The 25,615-nt window shown below is 43.1% G+C and overlaps 1 protein-coding gene across 6 annotated transcripts in view; it reads left to right on the top strand.

Annotated features, from left to right (window-relative positions):
* Positions 1 to 25,615, top strand: part of LOC140715301 (glypican-5-like) — an 864,157-nt gene that overhangs the window by 89,805 nt on the left and 748,737 nt on the right. For all 6 annotated transcript variants that reach the window (XM_073027313.1, XM_073027280.1, XM_073027291.1 and 3 more), the window contains exon 3: positions 15,970 to 16,664. In XM_073027313.1, coding sequence (XP_072883414.1) covers positions 15,970 to 16,664 — 695 coding nt within the window. The remainder of the gene's footprint in view (positions 1 to 15,969; positions 16,665 to 25,615) is intronic.

The following is a 25,615-nucleotide window of genomic DNA, read 5'->3' as shown; positions in this document are numbered from 1 at the left end:
CATTACCCTACACAGATTCTGAAACTGGCATTGTGAGCCTGTCTGGAGCTCGGACAAGCTGCCCGGTTTGGGTCCAATGTTCCATAGGTGGAGAAACAGCCAGTGCCTCTGGCTTGTCCAGAGGTTTGCTGATATGCTTATGCTGTATGGTAGTGGAATCTTCCAAATTTTGGTGGGCGATCTACCGGAACACATTCAGGTCTACCCCTCTTATATATGATGAAAGTCTTTTCTGTGATCCAAAGCACAGAACAGACCATCATAAGGGGTTCTTTGGGTCTTGGGGTGCATCATTGCAGATAAAAACAAACAAAGCGGAGTGCAGATCAGCAGGAACCCAGAAGTGCTGTACACCATGATGGGAGGTAGGAATAGGTGCAAAGGAATGGAATTTACTGAGGAGTGTGGAACGATGTTGGGAGGCTGACCAGGTGGTTGTGGTGTCAGGAATAAACTCATCTGGCGCTCATAACAGCTGCCCATATACCAATTCAGCCGTGGACAAGTGCAGGTTCTCTTTTGGAGTTGTTCTGAGCCCCAGCAGAACCCACAGGAGATGGTCATGCCAACACTCATTCATTAGGGAAGCTCTTAGAGAAGCTTTTAAGAATCAGTGAAACCACCTGCATGGACTGTGGTGCTACCCTGTGGTGTGATGTAGCCTAACTCCCAGGCTCTGGGCTATCACAGGTCAAAAGTCTGATAAGAATTGGGGACTACAGTCAGAGGAAACATCAGATAGGGCTCCAAACCGAGATAACTTAGGTGCTGAAGGGAAACCTCTGGCCACCTGCTAGTACAGTCCACCATGGTAAGGAAGTACCTGAAACTGCGAGGGGGGGAAAGAGGGCCAAGGTCCAAAATAATATGGTCAAACTGTCGCTCAGGGACCTCAAAAGGCACTAGTGGTGCCTGAACATGACTGTTAACTTTTGGCCGCTGGCACTCCACACAGGCTGCAGTGTAATTACACACATCCTTTCTAAGGCCATGCCTCACAAACTTTAGTGCAACGAATTTCCGTGAGGCTGTTCTGCCCAGATGCACGAGGCCATGTATGCAGTCAAAAGCAGTCCGCAGGCACTATGGGGTGAGGGCAAATGGTTGAGACATCGCACAGGAGAGAAACCCCAGCTTCCCTGAACCTAATGTCCGCCAACTGCAGGCCTGTGACTGCTGTTCGGTAAGCCTGGACCTCAGAGTCAGTAGCTTGGTTGGATGCCATGTCGGCATTGTCAACCCTTAAGAGTAAGGCCTCAATGGCTGGCCCTGAGAGGTGATGAGCCATGGCATTATTTTTTCCCTTGATATGTTGTATATCAGTTGTGAACTCTGATATGAGGCTAGGTGACTTTGCTGCTGTGATATTTTAGCTATCGGGTGCACGAGGGATTTGTGGTCAACAGACATTATGAAATGGTGACACCCCCCCCCACCCACCGCAGAAGAAAATGGAAGTGGCAGATAGCCAGATAGAGACCGAGAAGCCCACAGTCCAACGTGCCAACTTCCTTTCGGGGCATGGAGCTACCAGCTGAAGAAGGCAAGTGGTTGCAACGTGCCTCCGATCAACTGCTCGTGCACCACATCCACTGCATAGTCTGCAGCATCAGTAGTCATGGTTATAGATGCCTTGGGCAATGAGTGTGCCAGGAGGGTCACATTGGAAAGAGCTTGTTTGGTACCATCAAATGCTTTGGTTGTGTTCGCTGACCAGTCAAGCAGGTGATTAGGGGTAAGGCCTTTAAGTGCTCTATAGAGAGGAGCACAAGTTCAGCAGCTCGCAGAGCAAAGCAGTGAAAGAAATTCACTATCCCTAAACACAACTGTAGTTTTTTAGTAGTGCAGGGCGGTGGGAAATTTATAATAGCAGCTACTTTTGATGGGAGGGGTTTCGCACCTTCTGCTGCAATGTGATGGCTGAAAATGTCAATGGTTGACAACCCAAACTGGCATTTAGCAGGGTTAATTATTAACCTGTGTTGGCTTAAGCACTCAAAAAGTGTGTGGACCTGAGATATGTGTTCAGTTTAGGATGCATTGGTGACAAGTTCATCAGCCGTTGGAAAGCCTGTGTGCTATCTTTCAGTCTAATTGGCATGTGCAGAAACTCAAAAAGGCCAAATGGGGTTATCACAGCTGTTTTGGGAATGTCCTCCGAGCACACAGGCACCTGATGGCAGGCCCTAACTAGATTGACTTTGGGGAAAAAAAATTAACTTTCCTGTTAAACATGCCGAAAAGTCTTGTATGTGTGGGGCTGGGTAATGATTGAGGGTGGTGACCTTGTTAAGATGTTTGTAATCACCAAGCAGCTGCCATCGGACTTGGGGAGCCTCTGGAGGGGTAAAGCCCATGGGCTGTTCGAACAGTGTACAATGCCAAGTCTCTCCACGTTGGCAAATTTGTTGCCAGCTTTTCTGGGTTCAGTCTATGTGTGCGAGCATGGAGTGGCAGACCAATTGTAGAAATGTGGTGCTCACCCCATGTTTTATGACTGTAGTGGACAATGTGGGCTTGGTGAGGTTTGGGAAATCACCCATCAGTCAATTAAACTCACATGCAGAGGTGCATGTTCTTGACAGAGTCGTTGCAGGGAACTTACTGGAGAAGCAGGGTAACGAACGTAAGATTGGCAGTTCTTAAGGTTGACTAACAGTCCTTGAGACACAGGAAATCTGCTCTGAGCAGCGGTCTGACCACTTCAGCCAGGATGAATTCCCATGTGTAATGTTGCCCAATGAAGCAGTGTCACCTGTCAAGTCCTGTAAGTCTGGATCCTGTTGCCTTTTGCTCTTTGCCTTCTCACCAGTAGGCACTGCTGGCAGCACACTCACTCGAGCACCTGTGTTCACAGACCTCTGATGTCCCGATGTGCTGGCACCGTCAGCACTTGCTAGCGTTCATACCAAAGTGAGTGTGGTAAAAACAGAGACCCGGCGTCATCTGGTTTGCGGCAGTGGATTTGCTTACCGGTCTCATTGAGGCAGGGAAAGGAGGAATGATGCACCACTGCCTGGCTGAGTTCAGACCATCACCCATTTCAGCAAGCTTCTTACAGTCTTTCACTAGGGCATTCGTCAGTGCTATTTGAACTTGATCAAGCATTTGCTGCATGAGGAGTTCTTTTTTTTAAAAAAAAAACAAGAATAGTGATTTCCCAGGAGAGACAGCATGTGGTCCATTAGCTCCGATGGCTTAGCATCATCAAGGTTGGGCAAGGAGAGCAACTGTTTGGCACGTTCAGACTCCAATGGTCCAGAGGTAAGGTTTCAGCTGGTGGTATTTATCGTGTTCAGGTGGGTGTTCTAGAAGACCCACCAGTCTCGCAGGTGTGGAGTTGACGAGTGACGCTATCACATATTAAAACTTTGTGTCATTGATGGTGATTTCTCACAGTGTAAATTGGGCCTTAGCTTGTACAAACCAAGCAATTGCATTTTGCACCCAATATTCCGGCAGTTTCAAACCATTGGTCTACAAGTTCAGTAACTCTGGAATCGTCCTAGAGCATCAGGGTCACCAGTGTAGGTTTTCGCAAATAAAACGACTCGAGGCATTTTATGTTCTTAAAAAAATCTGTAACAGCTCATTTATTGAATTCCAAACACTGAACACAAAGCACAGGAAAAAGTAGACAAGTCTCTTAAAGTGAACCCCGACTCAATGTTGGTGATTGTGAATTATGCACGTTTCCAATTACATTACCCTGTACTTTGATCAGCATAAGACGACCCTGTCAAGATGCAATACAATTTTCAAAAGAATTTTCCTGTGATGGTATGAGCAGTGGCAACAGGTTCAGAGATTGTCCAGATATTATAATTTTAATACTCTTGTTGATTATAACCATATAACCATATAACAATCACAGCACGGAAACAGGCCATTCCGGCCCTCCTAGTCCGTGCCGAACTCTTAATCTCACCTAGTCCCACCTACCCGCACTCAGCCCATAACCCTCCACTCCTTTCCTATCCATATACCTATCCAATTTTACCTTAAATGACACAACTGATCTGGCCTCTACTACTTCTACAGGAAGCTCATTCCACACAGCTATCACTCTCTGAGTAAAGAAATACCCCCTCGTGTTTCCCTTAAACTTTTGCCCCCTAACTCTCAAATCATGTCCTCTCGTTTGAATCTCCCCTACTCTCAATGGAAACAGCCTATTCACGTCAACTCTATCTATCCCTCTCAACATTTTAAATACCTCGATCAAATCCCCCCTCAACCTTCTACGCTCCAATGAATAGAGACCTAACTTGTTCAACCTTTCTCTGTAACTTAAGTGCTGAAACCCTGGTAACATCCTAGTAAATCGTCTCTGCACTCTCTCTAATTTATTGATATCTTTCCTATAATTCGGTGACCAGAACTGTACACAATATTCCAAATTTGGCCTTACCAATGCCTTGTACAATTTTAACATTACATCCCAGCTTCTGTACTCAATGCTCTGATTTATAAAGGCCAGCGTTCCAAAAGCCTTCTTCACCACCCTATCTACATGAGACTCCACCTTCAGGGAACTATGCACTGTTATTCCTAGATCTCTCTGTTCCACTGCATTCCTCAATGCCCTACCATTTACCCTGTATGTTCTATTTGGATTATTCCTACCAAAATGTAGAACCTCACACTTCTCAGCATTAAACTCCATCTGCCAACGTTCAGCCCATTCTTCTAACCGGCATAAATCTCCCTGCAAGCTTTGAAAACCCACCTCATTATCCACAACACCTCCTACCTTAGTATCATCAGCATACTTACTAATCCAATTTACCACCCCATCATCCAGATCATTTATGTATATTACAAACAACATTGGGCCCAAAACAGATCCCTGAGGCACCCCGCTAGTCACCGGCCTCCATCCCGATAAACAATTATCCACCACTACTCTCTGGCATCTCCCATCTAGCCACTGTTGAATCCATTTTATTACTCCAGCACTAATACCTAACGACTGAACCTTCTTAACTAACCTTCCATGTGGAACTTTGTCAAAGGCCTTGCTGAAGTCCATATAGACTACATCCACTGCCTTACCCTCGTCAACATTCCTCGTAACTACTTCAAAAAATTCAATAAGGTTTGTCAAACATGACCTTCCACGCACAAATCCATGCTGGCTACTCCTAATCAGATCCTGTCTATCCAGATAATTATAAATACTATCTCTAAGAATACTTTCCATTAATTTACCCACCACTGATGTCAAACTGACAGGTCTATAATTGCCAGGCTTACTTCTAGAACCCTTTTTAAACAATGGAACCACATGAGCAATACGCCAATCCTCCGGCACAATCCCCGTTTCTAATGACATCTGAAAGATCTCCGTCAGAGCTCCTGCTATCTCTACACAAACTTCCCTCAAGGTCCTGGGGAATATCCGGTCAGGACCCGGAGATTTATCCACTTTTAAATTTCTTAAAAGCGCCAGTACTTCCACCTCTTTAATTGTCATAGGTTCCATAACTTCCTTACTTGTTTCCCACACCTTACACCATTCGATATCCTTCTCCTTAGTGAATACCGAAGAGAAGAAATCGTTCAAAATCTCTCCCATCTCCCTCGGCTCCACACATAGCTGACCACCCTGATTCTCTAAGGGACCAATTTTATCCCTCACTATCCTCTTGCTTTTAATATAACTGTAGAAGCCTTTCGGATTTACTTCCACCTTATTTGCCAAACCAAACTCGTAACTTCTTTTAGCTTTTCTAATCTCTTTCTTAAGTTTCCTTTTACATTCTTTATATTCCTCGAGCAATTCCTTTACTCCATGCTGCCTATATCTATTGTAGACATCCCTCTTTTTTCGAACCAAGTTTCTAATATCCCTTGAAAACCATGGCGCTTTCAAACCTTTAATCTTTCCTTTCAACCGAACAGGAACATAAAGATTCTGTACCCTCATAATTTCACCCTTAAATGACCTCCATTTCTCTATTACATCCTTCCCATAAAACAACTTGACCCATTCCACTCTCTCTAAATCCCTGCGCATCTCCTCAAAGTTAGCCTTTCTCCAATCAAAAATCTCAACTCTAGGTCCAGTCCTGTCCTTCTCCATAATTATATTGAAGCTAATGCTATTGTGATCACTGGACCCGAAGTGCTCCCCAACACATACATCTGTCAGCTGACCTATCGCATTCCCTAACAGGAGATCCAACACTGCCCCATCTCTAGTCGGTACTTCTATGTATTGTTGCAAAAAGCTATCCTGCACACATTTCACAAACTCTAAACCATCCAGCCCTTTTACAGAATGAGCTTCCCAATCTATGTGTGGAAAATTAAAATCTCCCACAATCACCACCTTGTGTTTACTACAAATATCTGCTATCTCCTTACACATTTGCTCTTCCAACTCACGCTCCCCATTAGGTGGCCTATAATACACTCCTATCAGTGTTACTACACCTTTCCCATTCCTCAATTCCACCCAAATAGCCTCCCTAGAGGAGCTCTGTAATCTATCCTTCCAAAGCACCGCCATAAGATTTTCTCGGACAAGCAATGCAACACCTCCTCCTCTGGCCCCTCCTACTCTATCACACCTGAAGCAACTAAATCCAGGAATATTTAGTTGCCAATCACACCCTTCCTGCAACCATGTTTCACTAATAGCTACAACATCATAATTCCATGTATCAATCCACACTTTAAGCTCATCCACCTTTCTTACAATGCTCCTAGCATTAAAATAGATACATTTAAGATACTCTCCACCTCCTCCTCTCTTTTCATCCCTAGCAATGCATTCAAATTTATTATCCTTTTCTTTCTTCTCCCCTACAACTTCGGGCTGAGCGCATCCCTGCTCCATCACCTGCCTGTCCTCCCTCACACACGGTCTACTTACTTGCTCTACTGGTGAACTAACCTCCTCTCCCATAGTTTCCTCAAATTGATTTCCGCCCCCCCATCTTACTAGTTTAAAGTCTGCCCCGTAGCCCTAGCAAACCTCCCCGCTAGGATATTGGTCCCCCCAGGATTCAAGTGTAACCCGTCCTTCTTGAACAGGTCACGCCTGCCCCAGAAGAGGTCCCAATGATCCAGAAACTTGAATCCCTGCCCCCTGCTCCAATCCCTCAACCACGCATTCATCCTCCACCTAATTCCATTCCTACTCTCACTGTCGCGTGGTACAGGCAGTAATCCCGAGATTACTACCTTTGCGGTCCTCCTTCTTAACTGCCTTCCTAACTCCCTATACTCTCGTTTCAGGACCTCTTCCCCTTTCCTACCTATGTCATTGGTACCTACATGTACCACGACCTCTGGCTCCTCACCCTCCCACTTCAGGATATCTTGGACGCGATCAGAAACGTCCCGGACCCTGGCACCAGGGAGGCAAACAACCATCCGGGACTCCCGATCACCTCCACAGAACCGCCTGTCTGAACCCCTGACTATCGAGTCCCCTATTACTATGGTCCTCTTTCTTCTATCCCTACCCTTCTGAGCTACAGGGCCGTCCTCTGTGCCGGAGGCCCGGCCACTGTCACTTCCTCCAGGTAGGCTGTCCCCCCCAACAGTACTCAAACATGAGTACTTATTGTCAAGGGGTACAGCCACTGGGGTACTCTCTAGTACCTGCCCCTTCCCCTTCCTGATCTATGATGTGTTGTCTATGCCTGATGTCTATGAAAACCTCATAAATCAGGATTTATGATGCCAACTGATTCTGTAATAATTTGGGAACCTTTGCACGTCATTCAGACATCAAGCTAAGCAAGTGATGCTTATAATTGCAGTTATGTGATAATTTTGAGTCAGCTGAAAGATCAGAAGTTTTGCAGTGGTGGTTGTGGTTTCATGTGTCCGCCTCTCCAAAATGCTTACAGCATTGATGTGAGCCTGAGTGAGTAAGTAAGTATCAGTTGTATCTTCTGCAATTACAGTTCATGTCATCAGTGAGGCAGTACCCTGCAAATGGTATATTGTTTGGAAAGTTCCAAAGCCATGTGGTGTCAAGATTGGACTTCATTTCCCAAGCTACTAAAACCCTGCTAAGATGCAATGCAAGTTTCAAAAGAATCTTCCTGTGATGGTGTGAGCAGGGGCAACAAGTTCAGAGATTGTCTTTCTTTGCCAACATACCCCTTCTTCTCTCCATACTTAATACTGATTACTTGATTCTCCTCCTTCTCAAGGAGTCCCGATAAAACTGATTGGCAAGGGAGAGCTAAACTCATTATCTAGCCTTTCCAACTAGTCACAGATGAGAAGCGTGATTGAATAACTCCATAGTTCCCTAAATGTGTATATTTGAACCACATCTACGAAGCTGTACACCATTCAAAGCTATCTGTGTGCCTGGCATCCCATACAGCACCCTAAACATTGGCTGTTTTGCGTTCCATCAAAAGTGGACCGACCTAGGCTAATCTGGCAACAGCACTCAAATCTGTGACCCATAATTCGGACATAAGAAGTCGGTGCATATGAATGTCTCCACTTACTTGTTTGCCTTTGTTACACGTGATTCGGACCAGGAACTGCTTTGCCTGCCCTTCTTGATCCCTGGCTTAATGTAATTTCAGTATTCCATTTGACCATGCAGAGTTCAAAGCATCTTGGTAAATCTGAACTTTTACCTGAGGTATTTTGAATTTAAATGGGCTGAAGTCCATGCAGTTCTTTGTAAATTGAATCTTTTCTCTGTGTGGGCCATTCTGGTTTCTTCACCATAGCTGAGTAACTAAGAGGGTTTCTTATTAAGCCTGCACTCTGTTAAAGTACAGGTGACCCCATGTTCTCCCCCCCCCCCCCCCCCCCCGTTATGGGGATAGAGTTTGTGTTCTAAGGAAATGAGTCATATTGCAAGTTTCCTTTACACAAAAATACAGCAACTGCGTGTACCTCAAGAAACACGATTTTAAAACAAAATTGTGTTGATTTATTTACTTTCCTCTCTCACAAATTCCATGACAGAATTTTATTCTGTATTTCAAATAGTTGACTCATGATTTGTGAATTCTGTCAGGGTGAATTTCTGTAATCCATGTGTGGGTTAAACTGGTTAATTATTGTAAATGATTGAATTGTCTAAACTGTAGGTGTAAATTACATGTTACTTTCAGTTTTAGTAAGACAGGATGTTTTATGGTAGAACATGCCTATGTGTCTGCCTTTTGATGAGTCAGTATCAGTGAAATAATGTAGCGGATGGGATAATGTGTGTATTTTGAATGAGTAGGGGATGGGGAATGGGATAAAATTGTGCAATGGGCTCATCTTAACACATGGAGTGAGCTCAGTGTAATTGTTATAATATTGTCCAGCTATTCTGAATGTCCAGCTCTGAGGTTTTTGTTGTAAATACCATACATGACTTCATTCCTAATGTATGTGTGAACTTGCTATTGTACAGATTCTTTGGGTTTAAATGAAGACTGAAGGAGTCTATTGTTTTAAACACTCCAGTGACATTCCTTGGCTAGCTTTATAGTTCAATGTTACAGCCCACTTCCCACTCCATAGCACTAATCAGGCCTTGGACCAATTGCTCCCTTTCTCCAATGGGCTCTGCCAATACCTATGAAGAAGATCTACAAAAAGCTCTTGCCCATGATGGGCTAGCTTCAGACTGTGCGTAAATAGTTTCCTGTAGGTCCTGATGCCTGAAAGACAGCGGTAGGAAAGGGGAGGCTGTACATTGCCATTAAGTTTTCAGTATCAGCAGAAATACTACCATTAGTTAACATATCACAGGGCAGCTGACACACCATTACTCTGAGATGTCTGGTTTCTTCAGTCTTCGGGGAATTCATTCTCACTTCAGCCTCTGCACGTGGTGGAGAAGCGTCTAAAGCCAAGAGACACCTCTCTGCTCCAGAGGGGGGTAAGATCATGAATGCCTTTGTTGCAGTTGCACAATATGCTTCACATGTTCAAAATGTTCTGGAGACGATCTAACTATTGATATATAGCATGACTAGGAAGATGGAGGACAGCCGTTTGCTCGAGAGAAGCATACCCATAACCACAAAGGGAAAGGCTTGCACACAGATGGCATCTTGCTGTTGAGTGAGGGTAACAAGCTGCTGATGAGTGGCATCTCACTGTGGCTGAACAGTAGCAACATGATCCTGGGTAGCAGAGGACAAAAGCTTTATAGAGGCCAAATCAATGTGAGGCTACATAGAAGTGTCCTCTCCCTCTGCATCCATGTCTGCTATTACTTGACCTAATAGAAACTTTGTGACACAATTGTTCCTGAATCCTTACAGAGAATCGAATGTCATCTCTCAAGTAGAAATGAAGCTATCCTGGCTCTGCACAACTGCTTCCTTAGAGAATTGGAAGATGTACTGCTCTGTCAATATGCCTTGTTACTACTTCAAAGAATTCAAACAGTTCAGATAACATCTGCCTTGATAAAGCCATGTTGGCCATCCCTGCTTGTCCAAGTGATCATTAACTTTTTTCCTCAGATTTTTCCAAGATCTTCCCAATCATTAATTTCACTCATACGTCAATAGTTACAAGGCTTTTCCCTGCTGTAACATAGCTTAAACAACTTGGGTTCAGTTGTTGGTGTGAAGTTTGCACGTCCTTCCTGGATGTTCCAGTTGCATCCGACATCTCAAGAACTTGCTGATTGTTGGGTGAGTTGCCCCTCTTGCAGGTGGTAGGAGAACTGAAAAAGATTGATGGTGAGAGAAGACTGAGGAAAGGAGGGTGAGGATAAGTTCTTTTTATTGGTGGGTTCAATGGATTAAATTTATGTTTCTGCAAGAATATCATATTTTACTTCTCTGCTCCTTTGGCTTCTGAGAGTGTCATATCCAGTGGGGTAAGGGTGAGTTGTGGGAATAAGCTCCCACTACCTATTAAATGTTCACAACGACCTATCTCAAATAGCTTCTGACAGCGAAGTCTAGCTACTGGCCTTCACATGTGGCTTAGTTACTAAGTCTGGCAGAATTGTTTCTACTGACAGGAGAAGGGCAAAGGAGGGTGATTGGCACCTTAAAGCCAGTCCCTGGTTGGCAGCTCATCTAGGAGTAGGAAACCTCTCTTGCCTTGGGGCTATGCCCATTCATGGAGAAAGCTTTGGGAGTAAACCCTGTGGGGAAAATCCAGAGCTGGGAATCCCTAAGACAGTTCTATATTGAGCTCAATGCTGACTAGCAGCTCCTGTTGGTGCCAAACTGCATTGGTCTCTGCTGTTCCTCTGAATTCATCACCTGTGTGGAGAGGGGGAGCCTGCTACATGGGTGACAGCTCACTCTACATACCGTGCTGCCTTGGCTCGTGTACTGGCTTGCATATTGACTGACGGAGACAGCTGGAGCACAGCATCCATGATCTACCTTGACGAGCCTTACCTTTCCTTCCCTGAACTCAGCTCATCTTCTAACTTTATTGTAAATGAAACACTTTTGGAATGTAATTGCAGGGAATTTGCACACACATATTCCTGCAATGATAAATTGATAAAGATCGGATGTTGCAATATCATGATAATTGAATGATCAATTTTGACCAGAGCAATTCCCAGACTTCAGTAAAGTGCAGTCAGTCTTTCTTGTCTGTATGAGAGCTGATACAGGCTCGGACCAGCAAGTCATCTGAATAACGATATCTGTGTATCCTCACTAATGGCTGTACCCGAATATAATACTTTTTTTTCTGCTTACATTTCTGTAATGGGGCTTAACAGTATTTTTCCCTCATGCAGTTGGGAAAGTGCCATGTAAAACTAGAATGTTCTTAAAATATCAGAAGAAAATTTTGATTTGATAATACCAAACAATTCAAGTTCTCTTTTCTAGCTCATTACAATATAAGCACAAATGTCTGTTGTACCTCAATCCACATCTACATCCATGATACTTCTCATGCTCTTGATTTTTTTCAACAACTTTCAGTTCCCTGGCATTTTCACTATGGAAGTCCAGACCCTATGCACTCCTATCCCCAGTTAGGAGGGCCTTAAAGCTCTCTGCTTTTATTTAGACAACAGACCCAACCAGTTCCCTTTCGCCATCACCCTCCTCCATCTGGCAGAACTGGCCCTCAAACTCAGCAATTTCTCTTTCAGCTTCTCCCACTTTCTTCAAACCCAAAGTGTAGCCAAGGTCACTAGCTTTTTGTTAGCTATGTGGAACAGTCCATGTTCTTATGCTTTTCTTGTAATGCTCCCCAGCTACTTCTGCACTACATTGACAACTGCATTGGTGCTGCTTCATGCAGCAATGCAAGATTATTAATTCCATCAACTTTGCTTGCAACTTCTACCCGATCCATGGTCTACCTCTGACAAAATTCCTCCCCTTTCTTGATCTATCTCCTTCTCTGGAGATGGACTGTTTGCTGATATCTTTTATAAACCTACTGACTTGCACAGCTTTCTTAAGTAAACCTCTTCCTACCCTGTCATTTATAAAAGTGCCTTAAGGTCCCTTTTCCCATTTCCTCCTTCTGCACTACATCTGTTCCCAGTGTCACGCAGGTGAGAAACTGCTAGAAAATTCAGCAGTCTCATGAACAAGGAGGCAATTAAAAGAGAGAGAGGACTCTGACTTGGTTTTGATAACACTTTTAATTGTGACCTTGAGAGAGAGAGTACGGCACCAGCTGAGACACAAGCTGGGAAGTCACCATGGTAACAGCTCAGAGCGGTTGAGTTAACGGATAGCTGGAATTTCGAATGGATTATAAAAAGTTGAGGCTTTTGATCTGATAACGGCAGAAGAGACACAACACGGGAGAATTGCGGAAGCTACCGGAGAAACCACTGGTGGAGTTTAAGACCACCACGAGGGTGGAGGCCACGGACCGATTAATTTCGACCCGTGATTACCAGTGCGGGTAAGAGCTTGCCTGTGGGGGTCTGCTGGTGGTGAACCCGTGCCGTGGGTTCCCTAGAAGGGGCTCTGTCCATCTGTGTCTGTGTGGGGTTCACACGAAGCGACTCTAAAGACTTCGGAAGCAAGAACAACTAAAGCTGCCAATGTAGACATCAACTCAATTAACTCTCTCTCTCTCTCCATCAACTCAACACAAAGTGAACTGAACTGCTTAAACTTACCTGACACCGTAAGACTGATATCTACCTCTGGGACTATTATCTTTGTATCCACGCACACACACACACATTTACCGGGGGGGGGGGGGGGGCGGGCGGGGTGTGTGTGTGTGTATATATTTATAATAGTTTATAACCTGTATCGTATTATCTGGTTTTAATGATATTAATTCGTAGTAGTAATAAATTTAGTCTTAATTTATAGTAAACCAGACTCCAGGTGTGTTCCGTTTCTGCTGGTCCTTTTCAACTTGTCACGGGATTTGTGAGACCAGGATGTGGCTTTTCTTTTCAGAGCATCTCAGATGTCCTTCTCCTTCAAAGAGCAGGTTGAGGGATCGGGGGAGTTTGAGGCTTGGGGCAGTAAATGAGAAATTTTGGTAGGAGCTCGAATCCAGGTTGAAGTGTTCCGCAGATGAACGTCATCGTTCCCAGAAGTCGTTTGGCAGGTGCTGAGGAGACCAGCTATCCCACGGTCAAAGATAAATTCCAGGTCGTAGGTCTATACGGGTGGCCTGTCACAGGTGCAGGTGGGAATCACGAGGGTCAGTGTCAAGGAGTCAAGGCCCAAAGGTCAGTCTGGTGTAGTCCAAAGATCATTCCGTGGTTAGATGTAGTCCGAATAGCAAAATTGAAGGGTGAAGTACAAAGCATGGTGACTGAAGATAGAAACCTGAAGGTCCAAGGCTGAAGGTAGAGGTCCAAGGAGTTTCAGGGGCCCAGGTCACTAGGGTGGAAGGTCTGTGAGAGTTAGGAAGGCAAGTCCCGAAGATCAAATCCATGATTGGCAAGTCCTGGGGTCAAGTCCTAAGTTGGATGCTCGATGTCTGGGAATTCAGGGACAAGGACCGGAGAATCGTACGTGGCCTGTATGAGTGGGAGGGTTGGGAAAGGGGCTTCCTTTTCTGTTTTTGCTGGTGGTGGTGTTATGCAGAATATTGTGGGCATCTTATGTTGGTGTTGCAATGTGTGGCAACATTTCAATACTGTCCCCAGCACATTCTTGGATGTCTTGGCTTTTAACGTAAATGAAACATTTCACTGCAGGTTTTGATGTACATGTGATAAATAAACCTGAATCATATGGATCAGTACTCTAATATCTACAGAAAGAGAGGTGGTGAGTGAATTTTAAAAAAGATAATCAAATGCTTTTGATTCTGGTTTCTTCTTTTGAGTAAAAGTTAGTTTAAAAGCAAAATTACTGCTTTCTTCCGTATTAGGTAGACCCTTAGTTGACTGATTTCTACTCCAGCTCTGTAGATTCAGGAGTAGCTGTTGAAGTGAAAGTGGAGTCCCAAAGACTCTACTATAGAAAATGCTTAATGAGATGGTGAATGGGTTGTGCGGAGGTGGTGAGGATCTTGTGTTTTTCAAGAGGTTTTGAGAATATCCCGAAAACATTTTATCTGTGACCTCTTTTCCATTACAGAGAAAAAGAACAACAACTTTATTTGAAACCTGTGTTGAACAGGTGGCTAATGTGGTGTGCTGATCAAAATACCAACAACTATTGCTGACAGAATTTCAGATGGTGATGAGGAGGCATACAAGATCGAGATAGATCACCTAGTTGAGTAGTGTTGCAGCAATAACTTTGCACTCAATGTCAGTGAGACCAAGGAATAGGTTGTGGACTTTAGGAAGGGGAAGTTGACAGAACACACACCAGTGTTCATTGAGGGATCAGAAGTAGAAAGGGTGAGCATTTTCAAGTTCCTGGGTGTCAACATCTCTGAGGATCTATCCTGGGCCCAACATGATGTACGAAGAAGGTACGACAGTGACTGTATTTCATTAGGTGTTTGGGGAGAATTGCCATGTCAACAAAGACACTTACAAATTTCTACAGATGTACTGTGGAGAGCATTCTGACTGGTTGCATCATTGTCTGGTATGAGGGGCCAATATAACAGATCGGAGAAAGTTGGAAAGTCCGCCAGCTCCATCATGGGCACCAGCTTTCCCAGCATCCAGGGCACCTTCACAAGGTGATGCCTCAAAAAGGTGGCATCCATTATTAACGACTTCCATCACCCAGGTCATGCCATCTTTTCAATGCCGCCATCAAGAAAGTGGTACAGGAGCCTGAAGATGTACACTAAACATTTCAGGAACAGCTTCTTCCCCTCTGCCATCAGATTTCCCAATGGACAACAAAACCATGGACACTACCTCAGTAACACACACAAAATGCTGGAGGAACTCAGCAGGCCGAGCAGCATCTAGAGAAAAGAGTACAGTTGACACTTTGGACGGAGACGTTGACTGTACTCTTTTCCGTAGCTGCTGCCTGGTCTGCTGAGTTCCTGCAGGATCTTGTGTGCGTTGCTTGGATTTCTAGCATCTGCAGATTTTCTCTGTTTGGGATAGCACTAGCTCAGTATTTATTTTTCCCTTTTGTCTCTCTTACTTAATTTTTTTGTATATACTTATTGCAGTTTACAGTTTTTGTATATTGCACTGTATTGCTACCCTAAAACAACAAATTTCATGACATATGCCAGTGATATTAAACCTGATTCTGAAGTATAGTTAGAGTCTCAGTGCAGGGAAGGTTGGGGCCTGTGGGGGAGGTTGCTGATGATGGTTTACTTATCCTGACTCTGGTTTGGAGGATTTTGCAAACGGCACCTGTGCAATTTTTACTGATTTGAGGTGCCTGCTGCGTGTCTTTGAAGAGTTCAGAAAGGTGGGGATATCAGCTGCAGGATAGATCAGGAACTTAGTGCTGCATTTAAGATCTTGAAGTTCTGTCAGAGCATTTGGATGTGATGTTAAATTCCATCACGGATGCCTGCTTTTGCTAAGAGCTGGCTTCCAAGTTATGGAAAATGGGTCTATATTTTCCAAGTGATGAAGAAATGTATAACTTCTGTATTAGAATACTGATGTATCTGTTTTTATTGCAGAAGCATTTCAGAATATAATTCAGCAAGCTGAGGACAACACCAAGGTGCTGCTAAGAACTGCATATCGAAAATTGGCCCCACAAATGGCTGCACTAGTTCAAGAACTCTTCGCCGATGTTGCATTCTTCATCTTTGGCTCAGAGAAAAATGTTGATGAATTTGTGAACAGATTTTTTGACAACCTCTTTCCACTGGTCTATACTCATCTAATCAAACCAGGCCTTAGTAACGTCTCTCCAGATTTTACAACGTGTATTCGAAGGGTAAGGAAGGACCTCAACCCATTTGGCTATTTCCCAAAATTAATTTCAAGTCAAATGTCAAACTCTTTAACTGCTGAGCATATGTTCTTGCAGGCCTTAAATTTAGGAATTGAAATAATTAACACAACTGATCACTTGCACTATACCAAAGAGTGCAGCAGGGCTTTGCTGAAGATGCAGTACTGTTCCCATTGCCAAGGCTGGACTAATCATAAGCCATGCATGGGATATTGCCTGAATGTAATTAGAGGATGCCTTGCTAATATGGCAGAAATTGATCCTCACTGGCGGGAATACATTAGATCACTTGAGGAACTATCAAGCGGAATACTGGAAACATATGATTTAGAACAAATTTTACTGAATCTCCATTCGTTAGTGAATGATGCAATAATGAATGCACAGATCAATGGATCAAAATTGTCAGCAATGGTGAGTTCCTGATTAAGTATTAATTTTTATTTGTGACCATAAACAAAAATGCATATAGATAATTGTTATGGAGTTGCATGAAAAATATTATGTCACTGCATCCCAAAGATTTTATCCTTTTTGAAGAACCAGGTGAAATCCAAAACCCCTAAGTGAAGAAAGTGATGGAGTTGTATGTGGTAGGTGTCATCCTTCTCTGTGTCTGTATGGCTGCTCGTTCTCAGTATACTTCATTCATTTTATCATTGTGACGTGTATTCAGGCTCATCAAATTCATAAACTAGCTAGTTTGAGAATTTTCAAACCAATCTTACTGTCTACTTGATATTCATATATAATTAGGAGAGACACTTGACAAACCTTTGTACTTATGTTCTCATTGTGATGGGATGACGGAATGTTTTCCTTGTTGGGATGTATTTTTTTACAAGGACTATTTATTGGGTACACTGTTCAAGGATTTTCTTTTCCCCAAGCTCTCTAAAAGATTTCTTAATGGAGGTCAGTGGATTTGTGGTGTTGGCAGACAATATAGACTATTTTAATCAAAGATAAGAGTAATTAAAAGCACACAGTAGTAGATTAATTTTTGCATTTCACTATAGAGGAAAAATTGACAAAGGTTTCACTAAGCTGGAAAGATGTTTTTGTTTGCAGTGCTATCTTTTATAACTGGTTTTCTACGGTGCAATATCTCTGTCTATGTATTACCATAAGATATTGTCTATTCCTTTAGTAATGTTTCATCCAATTTAGCATTAACACAGAAACTAAAATGTAGAAACACAAGATTCTGCAGATGCTGGATATCTCAAGCAACACACAAAATGCTGGAGGAACTCAGCAAATCAGGCAGCATCTATGGATGTGAATAAATAGTTGATGATTCGGTGGAGATCCTTCATCATCCTTGGATCCATTGTACATGGCTTTGGAGGCTTTTGTGAAGGAGATAAAAAGTAGTAGATATCTTGTGCTCTTGAGACGTTAGAATTCCCTGCGAGTACATGTACAGAATGAATTGGAAGCAAGAGCCAAGGAGAGCAAGGCTGCAAGAAGAGCTTCCTGAACCTGGGTGCATTGTCACAAAAATCTCACCAATCTGACCCAAGTAGTAAAGCTCAATAGATAGTCACTAATATTCCGCATGTGGAAAGAGCAATAAGCATATTTCAATAGATGTAGCAAGTTGTTAAAAAAAATGATAGTTTGGTGATAAGATTCCTAAACTTGTTTATACCCTCATTACTAAATTGCAGTGTGATTTACAAAGGCGAGGGGAATTTAAATGTAAATCATTTAACAGATTAATGGGAGGATATTGTAAAGATTCAGACTGAATATGTTTCTGGTGTGAGAAAAAGGAACGTCTAGTTAAAAAGCCCTGAGCAATTGAACATTGGTGATGAAATAAACTCAGAAAAGGAAAGCTCATGCAGATAATGAGTGCTGATGAGTCCAGAAACAATTGGGGAGCAGAAAAGAGATATGAGTGAAATTAATTATGAAATTTGGAATTCAAATAGATTAAATGAACAAATATTGGCTGGTAAAATTAAAGGAAAGCCAGAGATTTTCTACAGATACCTGTGACGAAAGAGGATAGCAAATAAAAGATGATTTTGAAACTAAAACTCTTCTTAACTGTGTATGGAGGCGAAAGTCATGGACGTAGTTCTGTGTAAAACCAATGCTTCCTCTGAAGAGGTAAATGATATGGAGTCTTGCAGGTAGAGTTGGTGGTGAGTGAGGCAAATGCAAAATTCATTTCAAGAGAAATACAAGAGTGGGGATATGATGCTGAGGTTTTCCAAGGCACTGGTGAGGCCTCAACGTGAGTATTGAGTTTTGGGCTCCTCATCTCAGAAACGATGGTCTGGATTTGGAGAGGGTTCACGAGAGGTTCACAAGGATGATTCTGGCAATGAAAGGTTTATCATATGAGGAACTTTTGATGGCTCTGGGTCTGTACTTGCCAGAATTTAGAAGGATGAGGGGGGGGATCTCATTGAAATCTTTTGAATGTTGAAAGGCCTAGACGAAGTAGATGTGGAAAAGGTCCGCCATGATTGAATGATGCAGCAGACTCAATAGGCCAAATGGCCTAATTCTGCTTCTATGTCCTATGGTCTTTAAGGAGAAAGGATGCGAAGTATTAGAGCACAATTTATATGATTAAAAAAATATGTAATGCATTAGAAATCTTGCAATAAATGTCATCTTAGATAAGTCTGGACCAGGGCTTTGCACAGAGTTTGAAACTCACTTTTCCAGCTTGGATGTGATGGATAACTCTATTCACATGTTCACATTTGCAACAGTGAGCTGCATCTGATGGCTTATGATTCAGTAGCACTTGGCATGGAAGTCAGCAGCCTCTGAGGTGTGTGGAAGGTCAGATTCCACCATTTAGGGCTAGCTGGATGCCATGTCCTGGTATCAGATTAGGGAAGAAGGTTTTCAGAGAACTTAGGCTGTCTGTCCTTCATTGCATTGTTGGGACAGTCCTGAGAGAAAAAAGTTCAGTCCTGGCCCTGAATAGTGTGACTCTGGGACAACTCTGTTTTTCTTCCACTAACCCACTGAAGAAGTCCTTCAAGGCCTTTCAGTAGGTCAGTGGAAGAAAAACAGCCAATTAAGCTTGGCCTTAAAAGGTGTACAAAGGTTATGGGGTCCTGCAAGTACTGGGATAACTGCATCAAATGTCCAGGAGTATATTTCATGGTACTCAGTAAATTTGATATACTGGTAAAACTTCTTGTAACTGAACAAGTATCTCCATTCTATTAAATAATCAGACCCAGTTTTTATAATTGAGCTAGAAAGATTGGTAGAGCAAATGAAATCAAACTCATGGGGGCACATTAAAAAGATGTAGCTGACCTGCTGATTCCAAATTTCAGTATCCAAAACAATTTGCATGCAGGAACTGAAATATGAGATTTTGGTTGACGGTACTTATGCTCCCATCCCAGTGAAAACTTAGCATGTTTCAATCTATACATTTGTTCCAAATTTTATGTTGTTTTTTGATGCTTGGCAGAGGGAAGATCACTGAGTGTGTGTATGTGGTTAAGATTGGGGCTGAGATTACCAGTATCCCACCTGAATTTGTTATTTTTAAGGGATCAAGCAGAAATTTGCGATGTAGCTTATAATTTTCAATTCCATCTCTTCCTCCTGTGACACCTCTTATGTCTCAGTTCTTCTCTTGATAACAGGTGCCCAAACCTGATCCCTCTCAATGGTAGTGTTAAATCATGACACAGATTTTAAATCTGCCTAGGTTCCTGCAGATAGATGCAGGTCAAAATTATTGGTTCAGTATGCCACAGGTCTGTCCAGTCAGATTTGTTGTGGCAACATGGTGCCCATTGTTTGCATGCTGCTCACTTCTACATTGGTTTTGCAGATGATTTATGAAGCAATTATGGATGGCCCTTGTCATCCACCTTTAATTTGTCACATTAGAGAAATACAGCTGGAATAACAGATATTATCAGAATGAACACATCATGACTTGTATCTAAATGCTGGGCTCTTAACTGCACGATGTGCTGGTCCAGTCAGACATGTATTGCCCCTGAAGGAGTGGAGTCCCTTTGGCACAGTTAACACAAGGCACATATGGAATAACAGGCTGTACCACATGGAAGCTCGCAAATATTTGTGTTTACTCCATCTGCTGCTCTTTGGCAGGAGGGAATAGGTTTCAGAGTTCAAAGTAAATTTATTAAAGTACATACTGTTTATGTCACCAAATACAATCCTGAAATTCATTCTCTTGTAAGCATACTAAATAAATTCTTAATAGAATTGATGAAAGACCATTTGTCTTCTGTTCAACCAATGTGCAAAAGACAATAAACTGGGCAAATACAAAAGGAAAGGAAATATAATATTAAATAAATAAGCAATAAATATTGAGAACATGAGATGAAGAGTCCTTGAAAGTGGGTTATGAGTTTGGGAACATGTCAGTGATGGGGCACGTGAAGTTGAGTGAGGGTATACCCTTTGGTTCAAGAGCGTGAGGGTTGAGAGGTAATCGCTATTCCTGGATCTGGTGGTGTGAGTCCTAAGGCCAGAATTTATCGACCAGAACCTTACAAGGTTTGGTCTCCAGAAAGCACCTCGTGGACAAAGTGGCAATTCCAGACTAAACTAGAATCAATGAAAAATGCTGTACAGTTGTGGCAGGGATTGAATACTATCACCTCTTATAAAATTAATTCAGGCGACTTGGGCAACAGCAGGGTTTCACTTCTAGATGAGCTCAGTCCTTTTTATTCTCCCTTTGACCACAAAAGGGGGGGCGGAACAAGTGATAAGGAGGACTCATGTACAGAGGGATGGTCTGACGGAACATGGAGTTAAATGTGTTTGAAAGAATAAGTAAATTTAGGAAGGACAACAAAATTCTAGGGGCGTATAGCCCGATGGGAGTTCGGGGAGTTGGGTTAAGCACAATAGGCAGCGATTCAAACAGAGAGAGGAGAAATGGGTTAAAAGTTCTATATCTGAATGCACGAAGTGTCAGAAATAAGGCGGATGAGCTTGAAGCCCAGGTGCGAATGGGTAACTATGATGTTGTTGGGATAACGGAGACATGGCTGCAGGGAGATCAGACCTGGGAAATGAATGTACAAGGGTATACGTGCTATCGTAGGGACAGAAATGTGGGCAGAGGGGTTGGGGTGGCCCTGTTGGTGAGGAATGAGATTCAGTCCTTTGCAAGGGGGGGACATAGGGTCAGGAGAAGTAGAGTCTGTGTGGATAGAACTGAGGAACAGTAAGGGCAAAAGGACCCAAATGGGTGTTGTCTATAGGCCACCAAACAGTGGCATGGATATTGGGTGCAAGTTGAATAGGGAGTTAACATTGGCATGTGGCAAAGGTAATGTTGCAGTAGTTATGGGGGATTTCAACATGCAGGTGAACTGGGAGAATCAGGTTGGTGCTGGACCACAGGATAGAGAGTTTGTAGAGTGCCTACGGGATGCATTCTTGGAACAGCTTGTACGAGAGCCGACCAGGGACAAGACTATTCTGGATTTAGTGTTATGTAATGAACAGGATTTGATAAGTGATCTCGCAGTAAAGGAGCCATTAGGAGGTAGTGATCACAATATGATAAGCTTTTATCTGCAATTTGAGAAGGATAAGGGCAGCTCGGAGGTGTCAGTGTTGCAGATGAACAGGGGAAACTATGGAGCCATGAGGGAGGAGCTGGCCAAAGTTGACTGGATGGATAGCCTAGCAGAAAAGACAGTGGAACAGCAATGGTAGGTATTCTTGGGAATAATGCACAAGGTGCAAAATCAGTTCATCCCCCAGAGAAGGAAGGATTCAAAGGGGGGAAAGGGGCCACAGTGGTTGACAAAGGAAGTCAGAGATTGCATAGCATTAAAAAAAAAAGGAAATATGACAGAGCTAAGGTGAGTGGGAGGACATGATTGGGAAGTTTTTAAGGAACAACAGAACTTAACTAAAAAGACAATACGGGGAGAAAAAATGAGGTACGAATGCAAGCTAGCCAGGAATATAAAGGAAGATAGCAAAAGCTTTTTTAGGTATGTGAAGAGAAAGAAGATAGTTAAGAACAATGTTGGGCCCTTGAAGAATGAATTGGGTGAAATTGTTTTTGGAAACAGAGAAATGGCAGAAGAATTTAATGAGTACTTTAGATCTGTTTTCACTAAGGAAGACACAAGCAATCTCCCAGATGTATGGATGGGCCAAGGACATAGGGTAACAGAGGAAATGAAACAGATTGACATTCGGAAGGAAACGGTGATGAGAAGACTGATGGGACTGAAGGCTGACAAATCCCCAGGTCCAGATGGTCTGCACCCTAGGGTACTAAAGGAGGTGGCCCTGGAAATTGCGGATGCATTGGTAATCATTTTCCAATGTTCCTTAGATTCAGGATCAGTTCCTGAGGATTGGAGAATGGCTAATGTTTTCCCACTTTTTAAGAAAGGAGGGAGGGAGAAAACAGAGAACTATCGACCTGTCAGCCTGACATCGGTGGTGGGAAAGATGCTAGAGTCCATTATTAAGGATGAAATAGTGGCATATCTAGATAGCAGTGATAGGATTAGGCCGACCCAGCATGGATTTACCAAGGGTAAATCATGCTTGACTAATCTGTTGGAGTTTTTCGAGGATGTAATCAGGAAGTTAGACGGGGGAGATCCAGTGGATGTAGTGTACCTCGATTTTCAGAAGGCATTTGATAAGGTCCCACATAGAAGATTGGTGGGTAAAATCAAAGCTCAGGGCATCGGGGGGAAGGCATTGACATGGATAGAAAACTGGTTGGCAGATAGAAAGCAAAGGGTAGCGGTGAATGGGTGTTTCTCGGAATGGCAGGTGGTGACTAATGGGGTGCCACAGGGCTTGGTATTGGGACCACAGCTGTTTACCATTTACGTTAACGATTTGGATGAAGGCATTGAAAATAACATCAGCAAATTTGCTGATGATACTAAGCTGGGTGGCAGTGTGACGTGATGAGGATGTTAGGAGAATTCAGGGTGACTTGGATAGGCTGGGTGAGTGGGCAGATACTTGGCAGATGGCGTTTAATGTGAATAAGTGTGAGGTTATCCACTTTGGGAGTAAGAACAGGAAGGCAGATTAGTATCTGAACGGTGTAGAGTTAGGTAAGGGAGAAATACAAGGAGATCTAGGAGTCCTTGTTCATCAGTCACTGAAGGTGAATGAGCAAGTGCAGCAGGCAGTGAAGAAGGCTAATGGAATGTTGGCCTTTATTACAAAGGGAATTGAGTACAAGAGCAAGGAAATCCTCTTGCATTTGTACAGAGCCCTGGTGAGACCACACCTGGAGTATTGTGTACAGTTTTTGTCTCCAGGGTTAAGGAAGGATATCCTGGCTGTAGAGGAAGTGCAGCGTAGATTCACAAGGTTAATTCCTGGGATGTCTGGACTGTCTTACGCAGAGAGGTTAGAGAGACTGGGCTTGTACACGCTGGAATTAAGGAGATTGAGAGGGGATCTGATTGAATCATATAAGATTATTAAGGGATTGGACAAGATAGAGGCAGGAAATATGTTCCAGATGCTGGGAGAGTCCAGTACCAGAGGGCATGGTTTGAGAATAAGGGGTAGGTCATTTAGGACAGTGTTAAGGAAAAACTTCTTCTCCCAGAGAGTTGTGGGGGTCTGGAATGCACTGCCTCGGAAGGTAGTGGACGCCAATTCTCTGGATGCTTTCAAGAAGGAGCTAGATAGGTATCTTATGGATAGGGGAATCAAGGGATATGGGGACAAGGCAGGAACCAGGTATTGATAGTAGTTGATCAGCCATGATCTCAAAATGGTGGTGCGGGCTCGAAGGGCCGAATGGTCTACTTCTGCACCTATGTCTATAAAATATGGAGGATCCTTCACAAATTCCCACAGCCTCTGATGATCCTGTGTTTTCAATCTCTGAGGCCAATGTGTGTGTGAGCAGGCTTTAGGAGAGTGAACCCACGAAAAGCATCTGACTCAGATGGGGTACCTGGCCAAGTACTAAAAACCTCTGCTAATCAACTGGCTAAAGTGTTCTGAGATCTTTAGCCTCTCGCTTTGGTAGCCTAAGGTACCCATTTGCTTCAAGCAGGCTTCAATTATACAAGTGCCACCTTAATAACTGTCATGCAGTAGTACTTACATACACAGTGATGAAATGTTTTGAGAGGTTGGTGATGAAACAAATCAACTGCAGCCTGAGAAATGACTTGAATCCACTCCAATTTGCCCAGTGGAACAACACGTCCACAGTAGAAGCCATCTCATTGGCTCCTCACTCAACCATGGGACATTTGGACAGAAAAGATCATTAAACAGGATGCATTTAATCAACTATAGATCAGCATTCGATACTATAATCTCCTCAAAACTTCATTAAGCTTCAAGGTATTGGCCTCAATAATTCCTTGTGCAATTGGATGAATGATTTCCTTTCTTGCAGACTCCAGTCGCTTACGATAGGCAACATCATCTTGTCCATGATCTGTATCAGCACAGGTGTACCACAAGGTTGTGTGCTTTGCCTCCTGCTCTACTCGTTTTACACTTATGACTGTGTGGCTAAGTAGAGCTCCAATGCCATATTCCAGTTTGCTGATGACACAACTGTCATAGGCTGAGTCAAAGGTGGTGATGAATCATCATAGAGGAGGGAGATAGAAAATCTGGCTGAGTGGTGCCATAACAATAACCTCTTACTAAATGTCAGCAAAACCTTCAAGAGGAGGAAACCAGAGGTCCAGGAGCCAGTTTTCATCAGAGGATTAGAGGTGAAGAGGATCAGCAACTTTAAATTCCTTGGTGTTATTAATTCAGAGGGCCTATCCTGGGCCCAGCACATAAGTTATTATGAAGAAAGCGTGACAGTGCCTCTATCTCTTTAGGAGCTTGCAAAGAATCTAAAACCTTGACAAACTTCTGTAGACGTGCAGTGAAGCATTAATTGTCTGGCTGCATCACAGCCTGGTATGGAATCACGAATGCCCTTGAACAGAAAACCCTACAAAAAGTAGTGGTTACAGCCCAGTCCATCGTGGGTAATCCCTCCTCTCCATTGAGCATATCTAAAAAGGAATAAAGTGAAGAAATTTGTTTTTGATAAGAGAGTATCAGTGACCTGATTAAGCAACTGTGACCTGCTTGCCAACAGTGCCTGCTATTTACTCTTCATATCCAGATATACTTTCACAGACACTGGTAAAGTGTCTTTCTGGCAGTGGTTGCAACCTCTGACAGGTTTCAGTGAGGATCTCCTTTCTTAAACATAAGACTTTGGTCAACATTCAGGTTCATGTTGTGGAATTATTTCCAAAACACTACAACTTCCCTCAAACCTTCAATCTCTAATATTTTAACAGCTCTTTCAAAAAGGAGTTTAGCTCTTTTGCTGCTTCACTGCCAAATTGTAAGGG

Source organism: Hemitrygon akajei, chromosome 2 (genome assembly GCF_048418815.1).
Source record: "Hemitrygon akajei chromosome 2, sHemAka1.3, whole genome shotgun sequence".
NCBI lineage: Eukaryota > Metazoa > Chordata > Chondrichthyes > Myliobatiformes > Dasyatidae > Hemitrygon > Hemitrygon akajei.
The sequence above is the reverse complement of the archived record's forward strand: the minus strand, read 5'-3'. Positions and strand labels throughout refer to the sequence as shown.